This window comes from Pelodiscus sinensis, chromosome 7 (assembly GCF_052426305.1).
Source record: "Pelodiscus sinensis isolate ZL-2025 chromosome 7, ASM5242630v1, whole genome shotgun sequence".
Lineage (NCBI taxonomy): Eukaryota > Metazoa > Chordata > Testudines > Trionychidae > Pelodiscus > Pelodiscus sinensis.
The window spans coordinates 51500320-51521009 of record NC_143058.1 but is presented as its reverse complement, the minus strand read 5'-3'; the positions used below and the strand labels follow the sequence as shown (position 1 = coordinate 51521009).

Below are 20690 nucleotides of genomic sequence, written 5' to 3'. Positions count from 1 at the left end.
GCCACCCCCTCCCTGTGCCACAGCCGCTCTCCACTCAGCCCTGCCAGCCGGGCGGCATAGCAGCCATCGGAGCTGGAACAGAGGCTATCGTGAGGCTGCCTCAGTAGGGACAGCCTCACCGTGGCCTGGCTCCAGTCGCAGCACACCTGGCTGTCAGCTGCCTTACTCATCCTTCTGCAGGGAAGTGGGCAGGAAGGGAATTTGCTTATGGGGAACCACAGTGGGCGGGGCTAATTAAAAACTGCAGGCGTGGCCTGGCAATGTGCTGCAGCAAGTTGGGAACTGCTGCCTTAGATTGCGCTTAATTTTGGAGTAAGCACCATTGAAAACAAATGTAGGATGGGGTTCCTTTGGAAGAGCTGAGTTACGCTGAGATAAAATAGGGACTAGATTTATGTCATCACTATAATGGTCTGTGTTCCTGATGTTGTAAAATAAGGGTAAAATTGTATACTTGGTGATAGATTTTAAACCTAGTTAAACAATCCATAAGGATTAGCTAAGCTATTTTTCTTCTAGTAACATCCAACATAGCGAACAGCTTGGGAATTTACATGTTAAATCACACTTATATTAAAAGGAATGGATTGGGTTGAAAAATGATGCATTGTATAGTTGATCTACGTTTTTCTACAGACATATCCACATCTTCATACACATAATTTTCTCCCAATAAACACTTTTCCTTGTGATGATTCATTCTTGTAGCTAGTCCTGCATCATCATCTTGCACCATTTACACTTGAAACATTTCCCTTTTTTTACCCAGGGAAAGAATTTCCCCAAAATATTCCCAAAAAGGGCCTCTTATACTAAAGCCATGACAGGTTTTCTATGGCAAAAGTGTAGGGGAATATAGGAACTATGTGTGTACTGAATAATGTCTTCCCTTTTTTTTCCAGTCTGCTCCACTGTTTGTTTCTGTGCTACTGCCATCCTCTCCTATACATTTATCTCTGTTTTTAGACAATGTCTTCACTTAGACAGTGTCCTAACAATGTCTACCATGCTTGACCAAGGGTCACCACCACATAAACAGAGAACAAAACCAATCCTGTCCAGCCTGTGTCCAGGCATGTGTCAATCTACTGAGAAACAGAAATGGAAGACCCAGAACTTTCAAGAAGCAAGAGCTGGTTGTTGGTCTGAACAGATTAACGCCATTAATTCATTTTTATGAGACTGTAAGTGTAGGTGTAGCATATTTGTGGTAAGATTTCAGTGCAACTGTTATTTTTAGCTGAGACATTTAGTATTTTATTGGTTATTTAAAAAAGAATACATCTCATTTAAGTAATAATCCAATTTTTAATTTATTTTTATAATTGATTTTTATCCACCCTGCTCATAGCTGAGAAACTCTTTCTCAGACGGATTGTTGTAGATTTTTGGCGCAAAGGTCTTGGTGCTGTGTTACATAAATTGCTTCTAGATCAAGAATGGTGATGGGATAAAATTCCTTTTCCAGGATCAGGTCCTGTTTGGGGGCATAATGTTTCTTCCTCAGACATATAACTGAATAATTTCTGTCCCTTACATTTTGACACACTTGTGTCGATTGTAATGCCAAATTCATATTGAATTGGAATTGACATTCCCAAGTCCATTGTTGTAGCACTTCTCTCTGAGGGAATTTGCTGCACATTAAAGCAACATGATTTTTAATCGTACGATCACTCATGATTTGGAATGCTTGTCTTCTGCAGCAGGGCTGTCCCTAGAGGGCGTGGAGTCTGGGGCAACCTCTCGCCTGCCACAGGCTCTGCCCCTGCTCCTGCCCCACTCCACCCCTTCTCCCAATCCCTGCTTTTGCTCTGCTTCTTCCTTCTCCGTTGCACCCCTTTCTCCAAACCCCTTCCCACGTGATACGAGCTTGGGGTTACTGAGGGCCCTGGTGTAGGGCATCAGCAAGATCTCCCCCTTCTCCCACACACTTACTGCAGGAGAAAGAGCTATCTGGCAGACTGCTCTGCTGCCCTTTCCCAGCCTGAGGTACTCTGCTTCCCAATGCAATGGTGGAGCAGAGCACTAGAAGCTGGGAGATGAGCGGAGCAGGCTGTTGGGTAGCTCTAGCTCCCACTACTGGGGAAAGTACATGGGGGCTTCAGCCCTGCTGCCGGCCCTGCACAAGCCCCTGCCACATCCCCCCCGGTAATACCTCAGGCTGCCTTGGGCTTGGCGCTTACATAGGAGTCCATCCCCTTCAATGTACAGTTGAGACGGTTGCCACAAGGCCTCCCAAAGGTCAGGCCCTGGAGCAGCCACCCCGAGCCACCCTAGGGATGGGAAAGCTCTGCTCTGCAATAGTAAGAAGATTCATCTGTCTTGGATAGCTGCACTAGTCGATTTCTATATCGATTCCAGCTATCTGGATTGCCTGTCGCTGTTGGAAGTGAGGTGTGCTTATAATCTTCTTTAATAGCAAAGTCTTTGCTATATCTGAAACTTATTTCAGTGGTGTTTGTGAATACATTTCTTATTGTCCTTACATGTTACACTATATCAAAGTTTTATATTTCTTCTATTTAATTCTTTGCTCAGTTAGCAGTGTTATGTTCCCATCCATCTTAACTTCACTTGCAGTTGTGTTTAGCACCTGATTTACACGTAGTCTGTTTGGTCATGCAGCGGTATTTAAAGAGATTTCAACTTCTGAAATCTGGTCAGTTTTTTTAAAAAGTTACCTACATCTAGTTTCAGTTGCTATCCTTGTGTTGGAGTCCCCCGTGCCAATTTTTGTGGCTTTATTACCTTTTTCTTTTCTCTCATCTGTTGTGTGGTAGGTCAGCACAAGTAGGGGAGAGAAGTATGAAGGAAGAAAGATAGTTTTGACAATATTTTGAATTTGGGTTTTAAAAATCAATTCTTGATTTAATATGTACTGCATCAAAATGCCTACTTATTTCATAGTTCAGCATTAGCAAGACAAGGTGAGTGTGATCTTTTATTGGACTGACTTCTGTTGGCTAGAGGAGAGAGAAAGAGAAAGAATGATAATTTATCAATAAGTCCTGCTTGCCTGGGTGGCGCGATAGATGCAAGAATTTTCTAAGGGGACTGTGATTCCGTGGCATGACTGTTACAGTGATTCAAGAATTTATATTTGTCACTGGCTTGGTGAAATCTATTTATGGAACATACTGTTCTTAACAGTCTGTTCTGGGATAGGCACTTAGTCATGAACCATACAGATGCTATGGCCCAATAAAAGATATTACCTCTCTTTCTGATATCCTGGGACTCACATGGCTACGATTACACCGCATAGTCCAACACTGTAATGTATCTGGAGACACCTGTCTAAAACATTGACATATCACTTTACTCTATCTAATTTCACAGTTCCTAAACAGGTTTGGTTGAATAGATGCTTTAGTTGAAGAACTTGGGAGCCATGTGGCATTCCACTGCAGATGTCTTCTGCATATTTCCTATGTGTCCTTTACTTTGTTAAATGTCCTTTTTTATATTTGATTTAGGTGAGAGTCTTAAGAAAGCTCTTGGATAAAAGTTAAAGGTATCTTGAATTGTGGTGTCTTAATCCTACTGTCAAAGTTTTGGGGTGACTGCACCTTTGATTCTTCTGCGGCTTACGCAACGGTTGCCCTCTTTAGGTCTCAAGCATCAAGACATTGCCTGATGAGCAAAGTCCCATGACACTCTCCCTCAAGATTGGAGAGTTAGTTTGCACTGTGCAGTTCCCAAGAAGTTTGACCTAGCTTAGCACCTGCAGTTTCACTGTTTCTCCAAGGACAACGATAGTGTCTTACCAACAGCTTTGAAAAAACAGCAAATTTATTTAAGGACCAAAGCATTACAAGGAAATCCTATAATAAAACAAGGTCAGAACATATTAAACTTTCCACCAGTGGGCACCTGTTTTCCATGTTGGGGATCAGATAAGCATCAAAAACGTTCAAACCTTTCAGTGGGGCATATATTCTTGGTTAAATGTAATGTCAGTTTTCAGCTGATAAACCCGCTCAGTCAATTTAGACTGGTCCTTTTTATGCCAAAAGCCTTTCAGTACACGCTGGTATATGCACAAATCCCCATCTGGCAGTGCTTCATTAGAGTTTTACACTAGTCCCAGAATTTGCAGTAATTGCCTCCCACTGATTGTAGTTCAATAAACTTGCCCATGGAGTTGTAATTCAGTCTGACTCACAGTGCAAATAAAGTTGATATAATAGTCTTAAATATATGCTTGTGTTGGTCATATCTGTCACACCTACATGGGAAGGATTGCTGATAGTAGATGGCTGCTTACTCTTATCAGAAAGAGAGCTAGCAAGTTCCAATAATTGAGAGCTAAAGCTAGACCAATTGAAACTAGAAAAAGGAACAAACTTTTACTGTGAGAGTAATTAAACATTGGGGCAACTTACTCAGGATGTGGTGGATTCTTCGTCACTTGCAGTATTGAATCAAGACTAATATTTCTAAGTGATACCATCCTGGTGCTTTGATGTTATCACCCCTTTTTTATATCCCTTCACTGGCTTCCCCTTCTCTTTCACATCAATCATAAGCTGCTTTTATTTATTTTCAAGACCCTTTATGGACAACTTTATCAGTCATTTCTGATTCGCTATCAGAATATTGACTCCTGTCTCAAATTGGATCAACTTCCATTGTTAAATCTTCAGACAAGTACTTAAATGCTGTGTCCCATGCTTGAAGCTCCCTGTAATCAGCCACCAAATTACCTTATTGTCATCTTTGAAATTTCTCCTTAAAACTCTCCTTTGCCATACCAATACAAAACTGGAAAATGGTTCAGTTGTTGGTATGTTTAATCTGTCATGCTGACCAGTGTTGTCTCATTGGTTCCTTGTATTCTCTCATCTTTATGTATCAGTCTCTTTTTTTGTCTTATACTTAGATTGTAAGTTATTTGGGGGCAGGACCAGTCTCTTCTGTGTTTGTGCAGCACCAAGCGCATTGGGGACCTCGTTCATGACTAGAGTTTCTAGGTGTAGCTGAAATGCAGATGTTAAATAGAAGTTATGACCTTAATGCAGAAATTACTGTGTGAGGTTCTGTAGTCTGTTGTTTAGAAGGTCAAAATAAATAATCATAATGGTCCCTTCTAGATTTTAAATCTATTAATTTAAGAATTAGGAGTAGTCCAACTGATCTAATGCCCTAACAGTATTTTGGAGAGGAAGAATTGAATTGTGTGTCCTTGTTTAGTCACTTGCTTGAAGTGGAGGAAAAAGAAAGGCCAGGAAAATGTTTTCTTATGATTAGTTAGTCATAAGAAAACTTTCAGCATATGAAGATTGATCACACTGTCACAAAAAGAAGTTCCATGGTTATGAAACTTTGTTCTACACTAGGAACACAAATACTCCATCAGACTTCTAAATGAATAGTCAAAAAGTAACTGGATACTAAAGAATAAGGGATGTGTTTGGCCTGATTTTGATATCATTGAAATCAAAGTGCCAGCATCTGTTAACTACTTAAAAACTCTTCCTCCATCTAATTGTAGTGCAAGTGAAGACTTTGAGTAACAGATGCAGGTGACTTGGTTTTTTTTTTAATCTTTTGTGTTAACTTTCATACTAAAACCTTGCATTTTTCTTCTTAGTTTTGAACCCTAGTATAGTCTATTGTTTTACGTGCTCTCAGTTCTTCAAAAATAGTTTTTCCTTTGCTTATATATTTTAAACTATTTTAAAATATTTCAAAATATATGTTCTGCAGTATTTCAATCAAAGAAGTCTTTATGATTATCTGTAAATGAAATTGATCTTACTCTGTTTCTGCTTCCAAACGGAAAGCAAAAATGCTCAATGCTTCCTAAATGAAGAGTGTAGGTTTGTACAGATCAAATATCTTTGAAAAACACTGACACTGAGGATAGCACTATGAAATCAGCAGTGGAAAAACGTTACTGCATGGGTGCGGAAAGAACTACACCCACATTCCTGAGCACTGAAAACCCAAGTAAAAGATGAAGACTCTGCATATCTGTGCTTTTTTAAGCTGTTTTCAAAGCTCAGTTTTGGAAATTAAGCTGAACATTATCACATTTTATTTTACGTGATTTAGCATACATATTTCTCAACATCTTGTACTTTTTAATTTTTTGCTTTAAGTATAGCCTAAAGCATCCTGAAGGGTTCCATGATGCATGAGTCATCTTTTTTTTGCTGCTGAAACAAAGACCAATGCTGGGATAAAAATGCTTCCATGAAACTATAGAGCTGTTCAGAAGAAGGATTTATATAGGTTGAACGTAATAGACATCTGCTTCTCTTGTAATGCCAAAAAGCACAATTGGATTTCCAATAGCTAGTTGGACTCATCAATTGCACCTCCAGCTTTACTTTCTCTTTCCTTTTCACAGTTTTGGGATATGGCTTCAGTAGAATTGGGGGGAAAGTAATAACAGCTGAGTCATCAGTACCACTTGCAGAAACACCTACATATACCTTAGTAGCATCAAACCATTTGAAGTATGCTTATTTTGAGATCTGATGTAAATGCAGCAAAAGGTGTCATGTCTCTCTCCCTCTCTCTGTATATAAATAACATTTTTGTGTCATTTTTCACTAAGCATAATTTTCTTCCCTGGCTAGTTTTGAAAATGTGTGGATTAAAATTATGCTAGTTTGGATTCATGACTGATGTTTTAATTATATGAAGTTCATTTTACATGTAAGTTAAATTCTAGGTTGAAAAGTATTTAGTTTGATATCAAATACATATTCTAATTTATTTTAACTACGTGTTTCTTTTGATAATGCAGTGCAATCCATTATATGAAGCTTAATATCTTTTAAAGAACTAATTTAATGCTTATTTTTTCAGAGTTGGTCAGAATGAGCGGTCAGATCCTTTTTGTTTAGAATCATTTGTTGGCAGAGACCTCAGGAGGTCATGTTGGCCACCGCCCCCACTCAAAGCAGGACCAGTCCCAACTAAATCATTCCAGCCAGGGCTTTTGTCAAGCCTGGCCTTAAAAACCTCTAAGGATGGAGTTTCCACCACCACCCTAGGTAACTCATTCCAGTGCTTCACCATCCTCCTAGTGAAATGGCTTTTCCTAATATCTAATCTAGATGCCCCCTTCCCCACTGCAACTTGAGGCCACTGCTTCTTGCTCTGTCATCTACTACTGAGAATATCCTGACTCCATCCTCCCTAAAACCCCACTTCAGGAAGTTGAAGGCTGCTAACAAATCCCCCCTCATTCTTCTCTTCAGCAGACTAAGCTTAGTTCCCTCAGCCTCTCCTCATAAACCAGAGCTACTCAACTTTGGAAGCTCTGGGGGCCACAATGATACAGCACATGCCGAAGGCTGCAACTTAAGTGTGGTTGCATTTACATGCAAATAGCTTCTTTCACACTGACACGCATGAATACAAAGATTAAGGCAAGACTACACAACATGCAGGGCCCATTTAAGTAAGTTCTGCTGATATTAATAAAATGCAATATTTACCCGATTTCTACCCATATGACAGCACTTTTAACAAGCAATGACAATGGAATTTAACTACTAAAACACATATCAACAGAAGACTAATTACTTTTTTGTTTTGAATCCCACCTGCAGGCCACATATTGAGCCCCACATAAACCCAAACTGCACTGTGGGCTGCAGACAAACTGGCTGCAGGCCGTATGAGGCCTGTGGGCCATGTGTTGAGTAGCCCTGTCATAGGCCATATGCCCCAGCCCTCTAATCATTTCCATTGCACTGTTCTGGTGTCTCTTTCGCCAATTGTCACTTCTGTGGTGGCAGGCCCAAAACTGGATACAACACTCCAGATGTGGTCTTACCAGTGCCCATTATAGCGGGATAATCTCGTACCTCGATCTGTTGGCAATGCACCTATGAATGAAGCCCAAAATGCTGCATGTTTTTGAGGGTTTTTTTGCTCTTTTCGTTAATATGTTTAGATCTCTTAAAGTCTGGCACTCTTCTGCCCCCTCCATACACCAGAGGAGGGGAGGATGCAGTTGGTGATGCAATGTGTAGTGAATACTTATTTCTGAATTGCAGCTTCCCTAGATGACGTGACTTCTCAAGCATATGCATTCAGATATGTATCCTGTGATAATTAAAGCGACAATGGAAACCACAACTAATCCTTATGCACCATTTTTATTCATTTGTACACTTTTTAAGAAACGACAAGGAGGCCTGTGGCACTTCAAAGACTAACATTTATTTGAGCATAAGCTTTTTTGGGCTGGAACCCACTATGATGAATTAGAATTGTAGTATAAAAGTTAAATAATTGGACCCTGCAATCTGTGAGAGGCTGTAATATGAGTGAACAAGTATCCATTAAGTAATTTGACAAGTTTTCTGTTATACTTATAAACTACATTTTCTTAGTTATTGTGAACTAATTCGGACAAGTCTTAAAACCAGTGAAAAATAATCTGTGAAAATTGTCATTGTCTCAAAAAAATTAATGTTAATTACATTTATGCCTTTATATTCACATTTGCCTCTTCCATTTATCTGTCTAATGCTAGTGTTTTGCTTCTTTTTCATTTCTTCGTTTCTTTTGTTGCTTTCGTTTTAATGTATTGTGTTTATATAGAACTGGTCAAAGAACCGTTACTGTATTTTATGTTTGTATCTACATTTTATTTTGCATGCTTAACGTGGCTTTGCCTGGATATTCTTTTTGGTAAGTTCAGAATTTAAAAGCAAATTGTTTTTTCTGTAGTAAAACTTGTAAATTCTGCCACCTTTTCTCCCACCTCAAGTAATCTGTCATTATTTTTATCATACTGATTTGTGCTCATGTACTATTGTGTCTCTTCTAATTACACATATGATAACACTTCTTTCTTAATATTTCCCAGTTTTGTCTCTAGCTACACTAAACAATGACTTAAGTTCTAATACGTTCTAATTTCTAGCTTTAATCTTAAAACTAATGATAGCGACTATTAAAGTGGTCCTCCTTTAGTGTTTAGTTTACTATCTATCTACATAAAAACCCAAATGAATGCAAAAAAGCATCAGTCTTAGCAAAACATAGATTTTCTTGCTTAGCAAGCTTAGTGGTTCATCTGCGTCTCACAGGTATTTTATTGCTGTCATTTTTTTCTAGCTTTTTTTAAGTGATTTGGTGAGAACAGCATACATGCAGTTGTGTTTCTTTTACAGCAACAGCTTGCTCAGCTGCAGAAGGAAAAATCAGAGATTCTGAAGAATCTGGCTTTGTATTACTTCACATTTGTTGATGTTATGGAATTTAAGGTACGGCATATCAAATATAACTCAGATAACTATTGCAATTGATTTTTCAGTAGTTCGTGTCATCTCTAAGGCTCCGATAAGTCTATTTTTGCAGCAGTGTATAGTAGTATGTGATGAAATAGCTGCTTTTCTAGTTTTGTGTTTTACGGTATCAAAATGTGCTCTATTTTTTGGCAGTATACATTGACACAAATGTTTGAGCTCTCTAAACTAAAATAAAGGGTTTTTCTTTTGTAAGGACCATGTTTGTGAGCTGCTGAATACTATTGATGTTTGCCAAGTCTTCTTCGACATTGTAAGTTTCTGATTTTTTAAAAATATTTAAAGTAAGCTTTCAAATACAATTAGAAACTAAAAATGTTAACTGCATATAGGCAAAGAAAAATATTTTTGCATTCACTCAGTCACTGCAACATCCTTTGTCTTTTTCATACATTTACAAGTATAACTTTTTAGAATTTTAGTGTCACGCTTTAGCTAGGTATTTATCACGTAGTTTTAATGACAGTAGCCTTGTGTGTGACCTAGTCAGGCTAATTTTATTTTAAATCATGACTCTTTATTATGCCCATATCTTAACTCTAGCTTGCTTTTTAACAAGATTACTTTTGAACAATGGCTATAGCATTGTCAGCCACTAATGATACACAGCTCTCTCCTTGATTCTGCAAGTTCATTGTCTGCTGTGGAGAAATCTTAGTTAATTGTTGGCATCAGAAAGCTTGGAGCTGCTTGATCCTCAGAAAACAGAAGTACTTCTGTTGCATATGGTGTTTGCTTTTTCTCTTACCTTTGAATATACCAGTGTAGCTACACTAGTGACTAAAATTCAAGTGTAGAAAAAGCTAAACAAAACTGCACCTGTTTCCCTTTCATCTTTTCCCATTGGCTTTTGTAAAGGGAAGTCCTGTTTCATCAGTCAGTCAGAATTCTCTAAGGGTGTCAACCAGCCACGAGAACAAGGATGATCCAGTCAGTATAATGTTCTTGGACTTTTAGAGGGTATGTCTACACTAGCTCATTAGTTCGAGCTAGGTAGGCAAATGAGGGCAACCGGAGTTGCAAATGAAGCCCGGGATTTAAATATCCTGGGCTTCATTTGCATATTCCCGGGCGCCACCATTTTTAAATCCCCCTTAGTCCGAACTACATGACCGCGGCTACACGCGGCATGGAATAGGTAGTTCGACTTAGAGATCTCTAATTCAAACTACCTACTCTGTGCCGCGTGTAGCCATGGGCACGGAGTTCGGATTAAGGGGGATTTAAAAATGGCGGCGCCCGGGAACATGCAAATGAAGCCTGGGATATTTAAATCCCGGGCTTCAATTGCAACTCCGGTTGCCCTCATTTGCCAACTAGCTCGAACTAACGAGCTAGTGTAGACATACCCAGAGAGCCTTTGACAAGGTTCCTCACTAAAGGCTCTTAAGCAGAGTAAGCAATTATGGAAATAAGCTGGAAGGTCCTCTCATGGATTAGAAACTTTAGAAGATAGGAAACAAAGGGTAGGAATACACATGATCAGTTCTCACAGTGGTGAGAAGTCAATAGCAAGTTCCCTCAAAACTGTGACCTGTTCCATTCAACATATTTGTGAATAATAAGGAAAAGAGGGTAAATGATGAGAGGGAAACATTTTCAGAAGATACAAATTGAAGCAATTAAATCCAAGGTTGACTTGTGAGATTCTTCTCTTCCCAAACTGGATGATTGGGGAACAAAATTAGCTATTTTGTACTGATCTACAATGACTATTAATGCACATTGGGGGGGGGGGGGGGGGAAGAATCCCAAGTATAAATACAACTTGGTACCATTCAATAAAGAGATCTTGGAGTCATCATGAATATTTTCTGTGAATGTCTATTCAATGTATAGCAGAGGTAAAAAAAGCTAACAATATTAGGAAATCATTAGGATACAGAATACAACAGAAAATAGTGTTACCATACCACAGACTGATATACCTACCCACACCTTGAATACTACATGCTGTTCGGGTTGCCACATCTCAAATAAGATATACAAGAAAACTCCAGTTGTCTGGCATCCAGTGGTCCGGCACTCCTGATAGTCCAGCACCACCTGGAAGTGCTCCAGGCATCTGGACAATTGGAGCTGCTCTGCCCTGGGCTTCCCAGAGTCAGCCACAGGTCAGTTTCAGCAGCGGCTGACTTGGGACTCCAGGGGCAGAGCAGCTAGGGTGCTGCCACATTGGTTCTGTAGCGGGACCAACCTGACAGCACCCCAGATGCACTTCCCCAGGCTTCCCAGAGTCAATTTCAGCAGCAGCTGACTTGGGGACGCCTGAGGCAGAGCAGCTGCGGTGCTGCTAGATTGGTCCTGCAGCGCCACCCTCCCCCCCCATCCCTCCCACCTCACCCCACCCCACTCCAGACTCCTCATAGTCCCCCCTTCTGATAGTCCAGCATATTTGATAATCCAGCACCCCCTGGGTCCTAAAGGTGCCAGATTATCGGAAGTTTACTGTAATTGGAAAAGATACAGAGAACACCTGCAAAAATGATTAGGGGTATAGACAGATTAAAAGGAATGAGACTGAGATCATTCAGCTTGGAAAAGACATTTGGGTTAGAGGAGAGCATTTTAGAGGTCTTATACAATCAAGAAGGTTATAGAGAAAGTAAATAGCGAAGTATTATTTACCATTTGTGTGACCCAAGAACTAGAGGACATCTGATAAAATTAATGGGCAGCAGTTTTATTAAAACAAACAAGGAAGAAATTCTTCTCACAAAGCACAGTCAGCCTGTGGAACTCTTTGCCTGGGCATGTCGTGAATGCCAGAAGTAGAACAGTGTTCAAAAACAAATTAGATAAGTACATGGAGGATAGGTCCATTGATGGCTGTGAAGTCAGGGACACAGCCCCATACTCTCCATGTAACTAACCCACCAACTAGCTGGAACTGGACAGCATGGGATGGATGGCTTGAAATTGCTATATTCTGTTCATTCCCTCTGAAGCATCTGGCACTGATTACTGTCAGAAAGCAGGATCGTGACCATTGGCTGTTATGTTGTCATTTCACTAGTTCCTGGGTGGCCAACCAGTTAAGAAATTGAGCCAAAAGAGCTGTGGATAGAGTGCCGCATATTATATATTTATTTTTTATATATTTATAAATCTGTCTATATCATAGATATAGCACACAAAATATAGTGATTAAAAATAACATTACAGGACATTTCGGTTCTGTTGTAGAACACCCGACAGAGCTATCTAGTCCGCTGATTGGCTACTAATGACCAGTTAATGATTTACTGATTGGCTCACATTCAGCACTAGGGTACAGATTTAAATGTATACAAAAGGCATATGAAAATTACTAATAGATGACAAATATTAACTAATAGATGACCATTTACTAAAAACCAATAAAAAAGTCTTTGGTCACTTAAAAAATTCACCGCCATAGATCTTCAAAGAACTTGACAATGAACTAACATCAAATTTTAAAAAACACCCTTTGAAAATACAATAATATTCTCACACTAAAAGTAAGCATCCCCACCATGTATTTTAAATTTAACAGTACTGCCCTAGTATGTCCTGTGAGTTTTTTTTTTTAAATTAAACCAAACTGAGAAGTAAATTAGCACAATTTGAAGTGCTCGTTTTACTCCAACTTGTTGATCTCTGGTATGGTTTCCTCATTTTTTATTTTTTTTTACTTATAAAGATTGATTTTTTTATAGTTCTAAAAATTCAGGTCTGTCCTAATCTGCAAATTTGGTTCAAAAACAATAAGGGAGACTCATATCTCAGAATAATTGCTTTAGCCTCTGAATTTTCTGTAAAGAAACACAGTATAAACCAGGTACATGCTGATTCTTTTTTTGTCCTGGAATTTACATATGACTTCAGTGTTGGCTGCCTTATTCTGCATCCATAAAGACTTTGAGTTAAAGGTGCTTCAGCCCCCCTGCTCTGATCCAACGCCTCTCCCCTCCCCCAAAGCCAGGTACCTCCAGCCCTCTGCCTCTAACCCAATGCCTGGGTCTCACTGGAGCCGCCACAGCCCTGTGCTTCTCCCTGCAGGTGCTGGGGCATATCCTCAGAGCGGCCGTGAGCAGTCCGTGTGCGCGGTCCAAATGAGCTGTAACCCTAAGAGACGCATTTCTTTGAGCAAAGAGCCGTGGGTTGGCCACCCCTGCACTAGTTCAATAGTCATTAGTCCTTTAGGACTGGCAAATGTGCCTTTATAATGTAATGAAGCACAGACAAACCCTTTAAGGCAGTGGTCTCCAACCTTTTTAAGCGTGAGATCACTTTTTGAATTTAAGTGCAATCCAAGCTCTACCTCATATAGAAATACCCTTGTCCCGCTTCCTTCCTACCCCTTCTCCAAGGCCCTGGCCCTGCTCCCTCCATCCTCCCTCTCTTGCCCATCCTCACTCACTGTCATCAGCCTGGGACAGAGGGTTGGGGCGCAGGCTCTGGTCTTGGATTAAGGGATCTGGAGTGTGAGAGTGGCTTTGAGCTGCTGTTGGGGCAGGCAGTTGGATGTAGGAGGGGGTTCTAGGTGCAGGCTTTGGGAGGTTGTTTGGATGCTCAGAGGTGCTCAGAGCTAGGATAAGGGCTTGGGATACAGGAGGGGGTTCATGACTGGGGTGGGAGTTTGGGATGTGGGCTCCATTTGGGCACTGCTGGTGTCTCCTGGATGGTGGTGCAGTGGGGCTAAGGCAGGCTCACTCGTGCCCTGGCCCTGAACCACTCCTTAAAGCAGCCAGCAAACTCCATCCCTAGTCCTGTTGTGCCCCCTCTCTGCTCCGTGGAGAAAGGATACAGAATGGGAGAGGGGGCACCTTGACATCAGCACCCCTCTTTTCCCTCCCCTGCCCTGCACAGAAAGCAGGAGACTCCCGGGGGGGGGGGGGGCAAATCCAAGTAAAGGGAAGAGATGTGCAGCAGTGGGGGTAAGGGGCAGCTGAAGTGTAGGCACTTGACAGCCTCTTGGCCATACCCATCAGGATCACCTGACAGAGGCTCCAAGATCTACCAGTAGATCCCGATCTACTGGTTGGTGACCACTGCTTTAAGGTGACTTTTATATATAATTAAAAATAATGGTAGAAGCCCAATATTAGTTTTTTTGCAGGCCATCTTTTAAAATGCAACGACTTTTATAAAATGTAAGGCAAAACACATTCATGTTTCAATTGCTTTCTAATTTCAGAGCAAAATTATATTCCAGTTTTTTTATTTATGTAGCATTCATGAATACCCTGATGATACCAAGATCTGCTTATCTTGAGGCATTCATTGAGTTGTCCCACTGATTTAAGTGCTTGTATTAAGCTTGGGTAGAAGTGTTAAGGAAAAATTATGACCTACAATTCTGGCATTAAAATCCCATTAGAATTAATTGCTAATAATGCTTGAATACGATTTAGTTTTTTCACCAAGGTGTGTTTATATTTTAGTATTTTTGCTACTAAAGGTCTTGAGAATGGAAGAAAAACTGTAACAATTTGTACTTCATCTCTAGACTGTAAACTTTGATTTAACGAAGAACTACCTAGATTTGATAATAACCTACACAACACTAATGATATTGCTGTCTCGAATTGAGGAAAGGAAGGCAATCATTGGATTGTACAATTATGCTCATGAAATGACACATGGAGCAAGGTAATGCATTGTATTTAAAAAAAAAATTACGTGATTTTGTCTGTGGCTGGGTACATTCTATTTGTTGTGCTTTTTAGTGATAGAGAATATCCACGTCTTGGTCAGATGATTGTGGATTATGAGAATCCTTTAAAGAAGATGATGGAGGAATTTGTGCCTCACAGCAAAGTAAGTTTGAATACTTTTCACAGGTTCATGGTCATTGCTGTTTGAAAGAAGCATGTATGTGAAACAAATTTACAGTTGATAAAAGTACTACAGGCAGTCCCCGGGTTACGTACAAGATAGGGACTGTAGGTTTGTTCTTAAGTTGAATTTGTATGTAAGTCGGAACTGGTACATATTGTAGGGGAAACTAGCCAAAACATTTCTCCAGAGCTCAGTTTTATTCTCCCACACCTCACTTCCCTCAGTCCTTTATTTTCAAGCTGAGGTGTCTGTTGAGAAAAGCCGCTCCGCATCTCCCTAGTCTGCAGGGGGAGGGGGGGGAGGGGCACTAGCTTCGCGTCTCCCTGGTCTGCTGGGGGGAAGCAGCTAGTGCGGGGTTGCCTCACCCTGTTTGTAAGTAGGGATCCGATGTAAGTCGGATCCATGTAACCTGGGGACTGCCTGTATTTAAAAAAAAATTCTAGGGAATTAAATTATTGACTTAGCAAGAGATGAACAGAAGAGAGATAATTTATAAATCTTGCCAAATCACTTCTCTGCCCACCAGAAAAAAAAAACCTAACCTAAAACTGGTTATGCTTCTTGACTGTATGACAGGTACCTAATTTACTGTTCATTTGTAGTATGGTAGCCTAGAGGCCCCATCAGGTTCAGTACCCAATGTGCAGTAAGACTCATACTTGAAGATTTTATAATAAATTTTAGACAAGATGGGAAAAGTGGACAATATTCTGTCGGAGAGAAGTAAATGGCTAGCAGGACAAGAGTAACTGCCTGCATAGATGAACTAATGAACAACCCGATGAGTCCAATTTCATTTTTGTTTACTCATGGATTACATATAAAATAAAAATCCAGTGTCCTTTATCTTTTCATTTGTCATTTTGTTTTAATGTCATCGACCCTAATTCATTGTATTTTAAAGCAGTTTTCTCGTTTTCCATTAGTAAACAACCAGTATCTCATTTCATTTGTGTGAATTGAAACAGACTTTAGTTCAGGCTTTAATGTAGTGCTCAGCATACAAATATTTTAGTAAAAAGTTTTGATTATTGCTAGTATGGATGTAAAGTACCAAATTATTAGTGATTAGTTAGTTTTGATGCAAGGGTACATCAAGGCTTGAATGTCAGTGCTGATCATTAGCTGTTCCAGTTGCTGAAAATAGCAGCTATTTGGCTGGTTGCTATTAGAACAGAATACTGTGCTAATGAAGTGGAATAGTGTACAATGGCTGTAGAAAAAGACACACTATGAAGTATATATATATTGGATTTTTGCTAAAATAAAAAAAGTCTCAAAGCATTGGATCTTGCACAGTTCTTCTAACTAAACCTTTTTTTATTTTCCTAGTCCCTTTCAGATGCTCTAATTTCACTCCAGATGGTCTATCCCAGAAGAAATTTGTCAGCTGACCAGTGGAGGAATGCACAACTATTGAGCCTAATCAGTGCCCCGAGTACAATGCTTAATCCTGCACAGTCTGACACAGTATGACATTTTACCTTGAGTAATAGAGTAGTATTTAAATAAATAGTTCTGTGAAATAATTTTATTATATATATATTTTTGATATTGGATTATGTATTATTGGATTTAACTATTTAATTTGCTGGCAAGAATTCAGCTTTTCTGAACCATTTTTGTACCAATAATCAGGTTGGTAATACTTGAGTAATTACAATTGCAGTGTCCAATGGAATTAATTACCTATAGAATTGTAAGTCTTCCTTTGACTTAGCATTTATCTCCATTCCCTGTTCTTGATAATCATCCTTAAATGAAAATATTGTGGATTTTATTGGGTGGGAAGAGTAGAGCATGGAATTCTATGTAGTATTTAAGGTGTTGATGGGAAAACAAACGTCAGACACTAGATTTTTTTTCAGTTCTTAGTGACTTTGGATGCCTTCATTTTTGGCTGAACATTTTGCACTTTGTGAGAATCACCTCCCTCCTCCCCCATAAGTGTGCCAAGTTGGGCAGTCAAAAATATTCACCCAAAGTCACTAATCGCTTTAGAAAATCTTAACTTATTAATTAGCTAGTCTTATAAAAGGTTGTGCATTGCTTTGTTTAATTTTCTTTGTTGTTGTTTAAGCATCAGCTAAATTAAAAGCAATCTGTAAACAAAAGGAGTTTTCTTTGATTTTGATATTAGGATAAAATCTCCTGACATGCTTTGTGAGGGGAAAAATATATAAAATTGTTGCTTTTATGATAAAAAACAACAACCCTATATTCTATTAAATGTGTTCATTAGAATTATTTTTACTATGTATCATTTATGTACTGGAAATCATTCTTTCATACAGATGCCATGTGAATACCTCTCTCTGGATGCAATGGAAAAATGGATTATTTGTAAGTACATCTTTAAGAGATATTGTGTGTGCCATTTTTATTTCTGCATAGTGCCCATTTACTTTTCAGAAAGCTGTACTAATTCAATTGTGTTCTATAGAAGGTGCTATGACTAGAGGATGGAGATTTTCATGTTTACAGTGTCATGCTTTTGTATGGAGTTTAGAGCATATATTCTGAATTTTTTCATTTTTTTCAGATTCTGCCTGTACATTTGTTTTTGAGTTATTTTTATTAGTGATAACTTAAGCAGTGCTATTAATTAATTCATACCAATGATCATTTTGATGATTCATTCTGTGCTGGAAAATAAAAGTGTGTATACTGCCATATTGTCCAGAGTGGCTCACAACTGTGAGTACCAATCTAAGGTCAGACTGACAGAAAACAGGGCAGACACGCCAAGCTGGTGGTATATTCTACACTTAGATTTCACCAAGCCAGTAACAAATGTGAACTCCTTGAGCACTATATTGGTCTGATCCCCTGGAGTCATAAACAGTCCCCTTGGATTCTGCAGACCATCTTGGCGTTCAGACAAACTGGACTTAGTGATAATGGTCTCTCAAACTAAAGATCACATCACATTAGGTTACTTCCAATCCTAAAGGGTTGATCACTTACCCCAGATCAGTTGTGTACACTGAATTTCACACCAGACACAATGCTGGCAGCCAATTCTCTAGTAAAAGAAATGAGTTATTGATAGTTTAAAGCAGGCAAAATACAGTAACAGGAGAGTCAAAGTTTATAAATCCAAAATGATAGCAAAGATGTAGTAACCTGATAGGTTCCCAAAAGTATTAGGTTTACCCAGAAAAACTCTGGAGATCTTTGTAGTCTTGTCCAGATATTCCACTCTGTTAGAATCCAAACAGTCCAGAAATGAAGACTCATTCTCATGAATCCATGTGTTTTTTGTCACTCCCTGGCTCCTTGCATTGAAATTAGCATTTCCTGTTAAAGTCATTTAAGTCCTTCATTGACATTTCAAAAGCTTTCTTTGAAGAGTAGTTTTAGTAACAGGGTTATATATGAATTGAAAAGTTAGTAATAGCAAGCAAACCTTTCTTAGTTTGCACATGGAGTACATTTTCATCTAAACACTCACTTTTGATCTAGTGTTAATTAATTACATGGATATACAATCAGTAGGTTATAGATAAGTGAAGACAATACAGGTTGTACCCCTCTTGTCCAGCATTCTCTGGTCCGGCAACATCCATGGTCTGGCATGATTTTACTTAGCTAGATGTCCACTTATGTATGCGGCCAGGTTTCCCACAGTCTCAAAAAGTTTTTCAGCCACCTGTCCTGGTGTTCTGTGCTGATATTTAGTTCTAATTTATCCCTACATTTCTTCTAACATCCCAGTAAGCAATGGAAGTGTTGGATGTGCTGCAGGATAATACTGACCAGAAATGGTCCAGCAAATTCTCTGGTTCTGCCCTAGGGATGTAAGAAACTAGTCGGCTAGTGATGCGATTGGTCATTCCCCCAATGCCTCTATCAGAGAGAGGCAGCAAAGGAGGGGGAACAGGAGCCAGTGCTGGGGGGAACTTAAAAGCCAGTTCCCCCCAGCACCATCTCTGTGAGAGGCAGGAGAGGTAGAGGCACAGCGGGAAACGGCGTAAGTGGAGACTGAAGCAGTCTCCTCTTGCACTGGTTCTGCTGCCATTGTGAGGTGCCACACAGACATCAGGGGACTTGCTCACTGGTCCCACACTCCCTGCCTTCCCGAGCCCACTGGGGCTCTTGTAGATTTCAAAGGCTGAGATGACGCCCTTATCGACTAATCAGATAGTCAATGGAAATCCCATCGACTATTTGATTAGTTAATTAATCTAAATTTAACATTCTGCACCAATCAAGTCCTGGGGTGCCGGATTAGAGAGGTTCAGCCTGCATTAATTATTGTTTTGGCAGCTGATCACAGTAGTCATCCATTCATGAGTTCAGGTTTTCATGTTGTCTTGGTATTTCTGCTCTGTGGTACCTTACATCTATCTTGAATTTTCTTTTGAAGTTGGGTTTATTTTGTGCCATGGAATCCTGAACAGTGATGCCACAGCTTTGAACCTTTGGAAACTTGCCCTTCAGAGCAGTTCGTGCCTGTCCCTATTTCGAGATGAAGTTTTCCATATACACAAAGCTGCAGAAGACTTGTTTGTGAACATAAGAGGGTATGTTATTTTCATTAATGTATTAGTTCAGAAAACTGTTTTAATTGCTTATAATGGAATAACAAATTGTTATTCTAGCCCTGTGCTGTGCTAGTAGGAGAAATATATAACAGCTTCAATTAGTGGTTTTAGAATGTAGAAATGCTGATGGAGGAGAAGTAGGAGGTTAAATTCTCATGGCTGTTTTATTATTGCCATTGTGGTAAAGAAGAACATTTTTATGATGGAGCTTGTAAGTTTTTATGACAGTTTTGCAAAAGTGAGTTCTGTAGTTGGAAGGTCTTGAAATAAATATATTTTCCTCTTTTTCAGAATGTATTTTTCTCATTGTTTGGAATGTCATATATATCTTAAGATCATATGTGTAGTGTGAAAAATACAATGAAATGTAGAGATTTTGTATTTGATATATGATTCTATTTGAGTTTGTCTCATAAGTTTTTGCAAAATGTACTCCTCTTCAGAGATAATTGGAGATGGAAAAAACATACAAAACCCTACTGTGTTTTATCTCCTAAGTTGGGCATCTGTTTGTAGGCTGCTTTTAGTCCTTGTACATACATCTCTAGTGGACTGGATCAAAGCTGTATCCCGTGTTCCAGGGATTTAGTTTGAATTTACCAGTGCTTAAAAAGTTGGTTAGAAAACTATGTATCTACCTGTTAGATGAAAGCTCTGCATGCATATTTTCAGTATAAGCTATGCCACTCAGGAACATGAATGTCACCTCCTTCGGTGGTGTTATTTACACTAGGGATGTTAAGTTTAGATTAACTAATCGAATACTTCATATGGGTGCCTCCGCCTTTGAACTGTAGCAAGAGTCCTGCCATGCTCTTGCTACAATTCAAAAGCAGAAGCCCCACAGGGAGTGTGGGGCCAGCAGCGGACGGGCCCCATGCTCCCTGCAGCGCCTGAGCCTTTGAAATGTACAAGAGCCCCAGTGAGACTTCTGTACGTTTTAAAAGGAAGTCATGAAGGGAGTGTGGGATCTGCGGGGGACCACTGGCCCTGCGGTGCCTGAGCCTTTGAAATGTACAAGAGCCCTGATAGGATCATTTCTAAAGAAGTCCTGCAG

At 39.6% G+C, this 20690-nt stretch overlaps 1 protein-coding gene across 2 annotated transcripts in view; it reads left to right on the top strand.

The window, feature by feature from the left end:
- NCKAP1 (NCK associated protein 1) overlaps positions 1-20690 on the top strand; it is a 124274-nt gene that overhangs the window by 31931 nt on the left and 71653 nt on the right. For both annotated transcript variants that reach the window (XM_089779788.1, XM_075933759.2), the window contains 7 exons: positions 9147-9239; positions 9478-9534; positions 14755-14897; positions 14975-15065; positions 16419-16556; positions 17381-17429; positions 19456-19612. In XM_089779788.1, coding sequence (XP_089635914.1) covers positions 9147-9239; positions 9478-9534; positions 14755-14897; positions 14975-15065; positions 16419-16556; positions 17381-17429; positions 19456-19612 — 728 coding nt within the window. The remainder of the gene's footprint in view (positions 1-9146; positions 9240-9477; positions 9535-14754; positions 14898-14974; positions 15066-16418; positions 16557-17380; positions 17430-19455; positions 19613-20690) is intronic.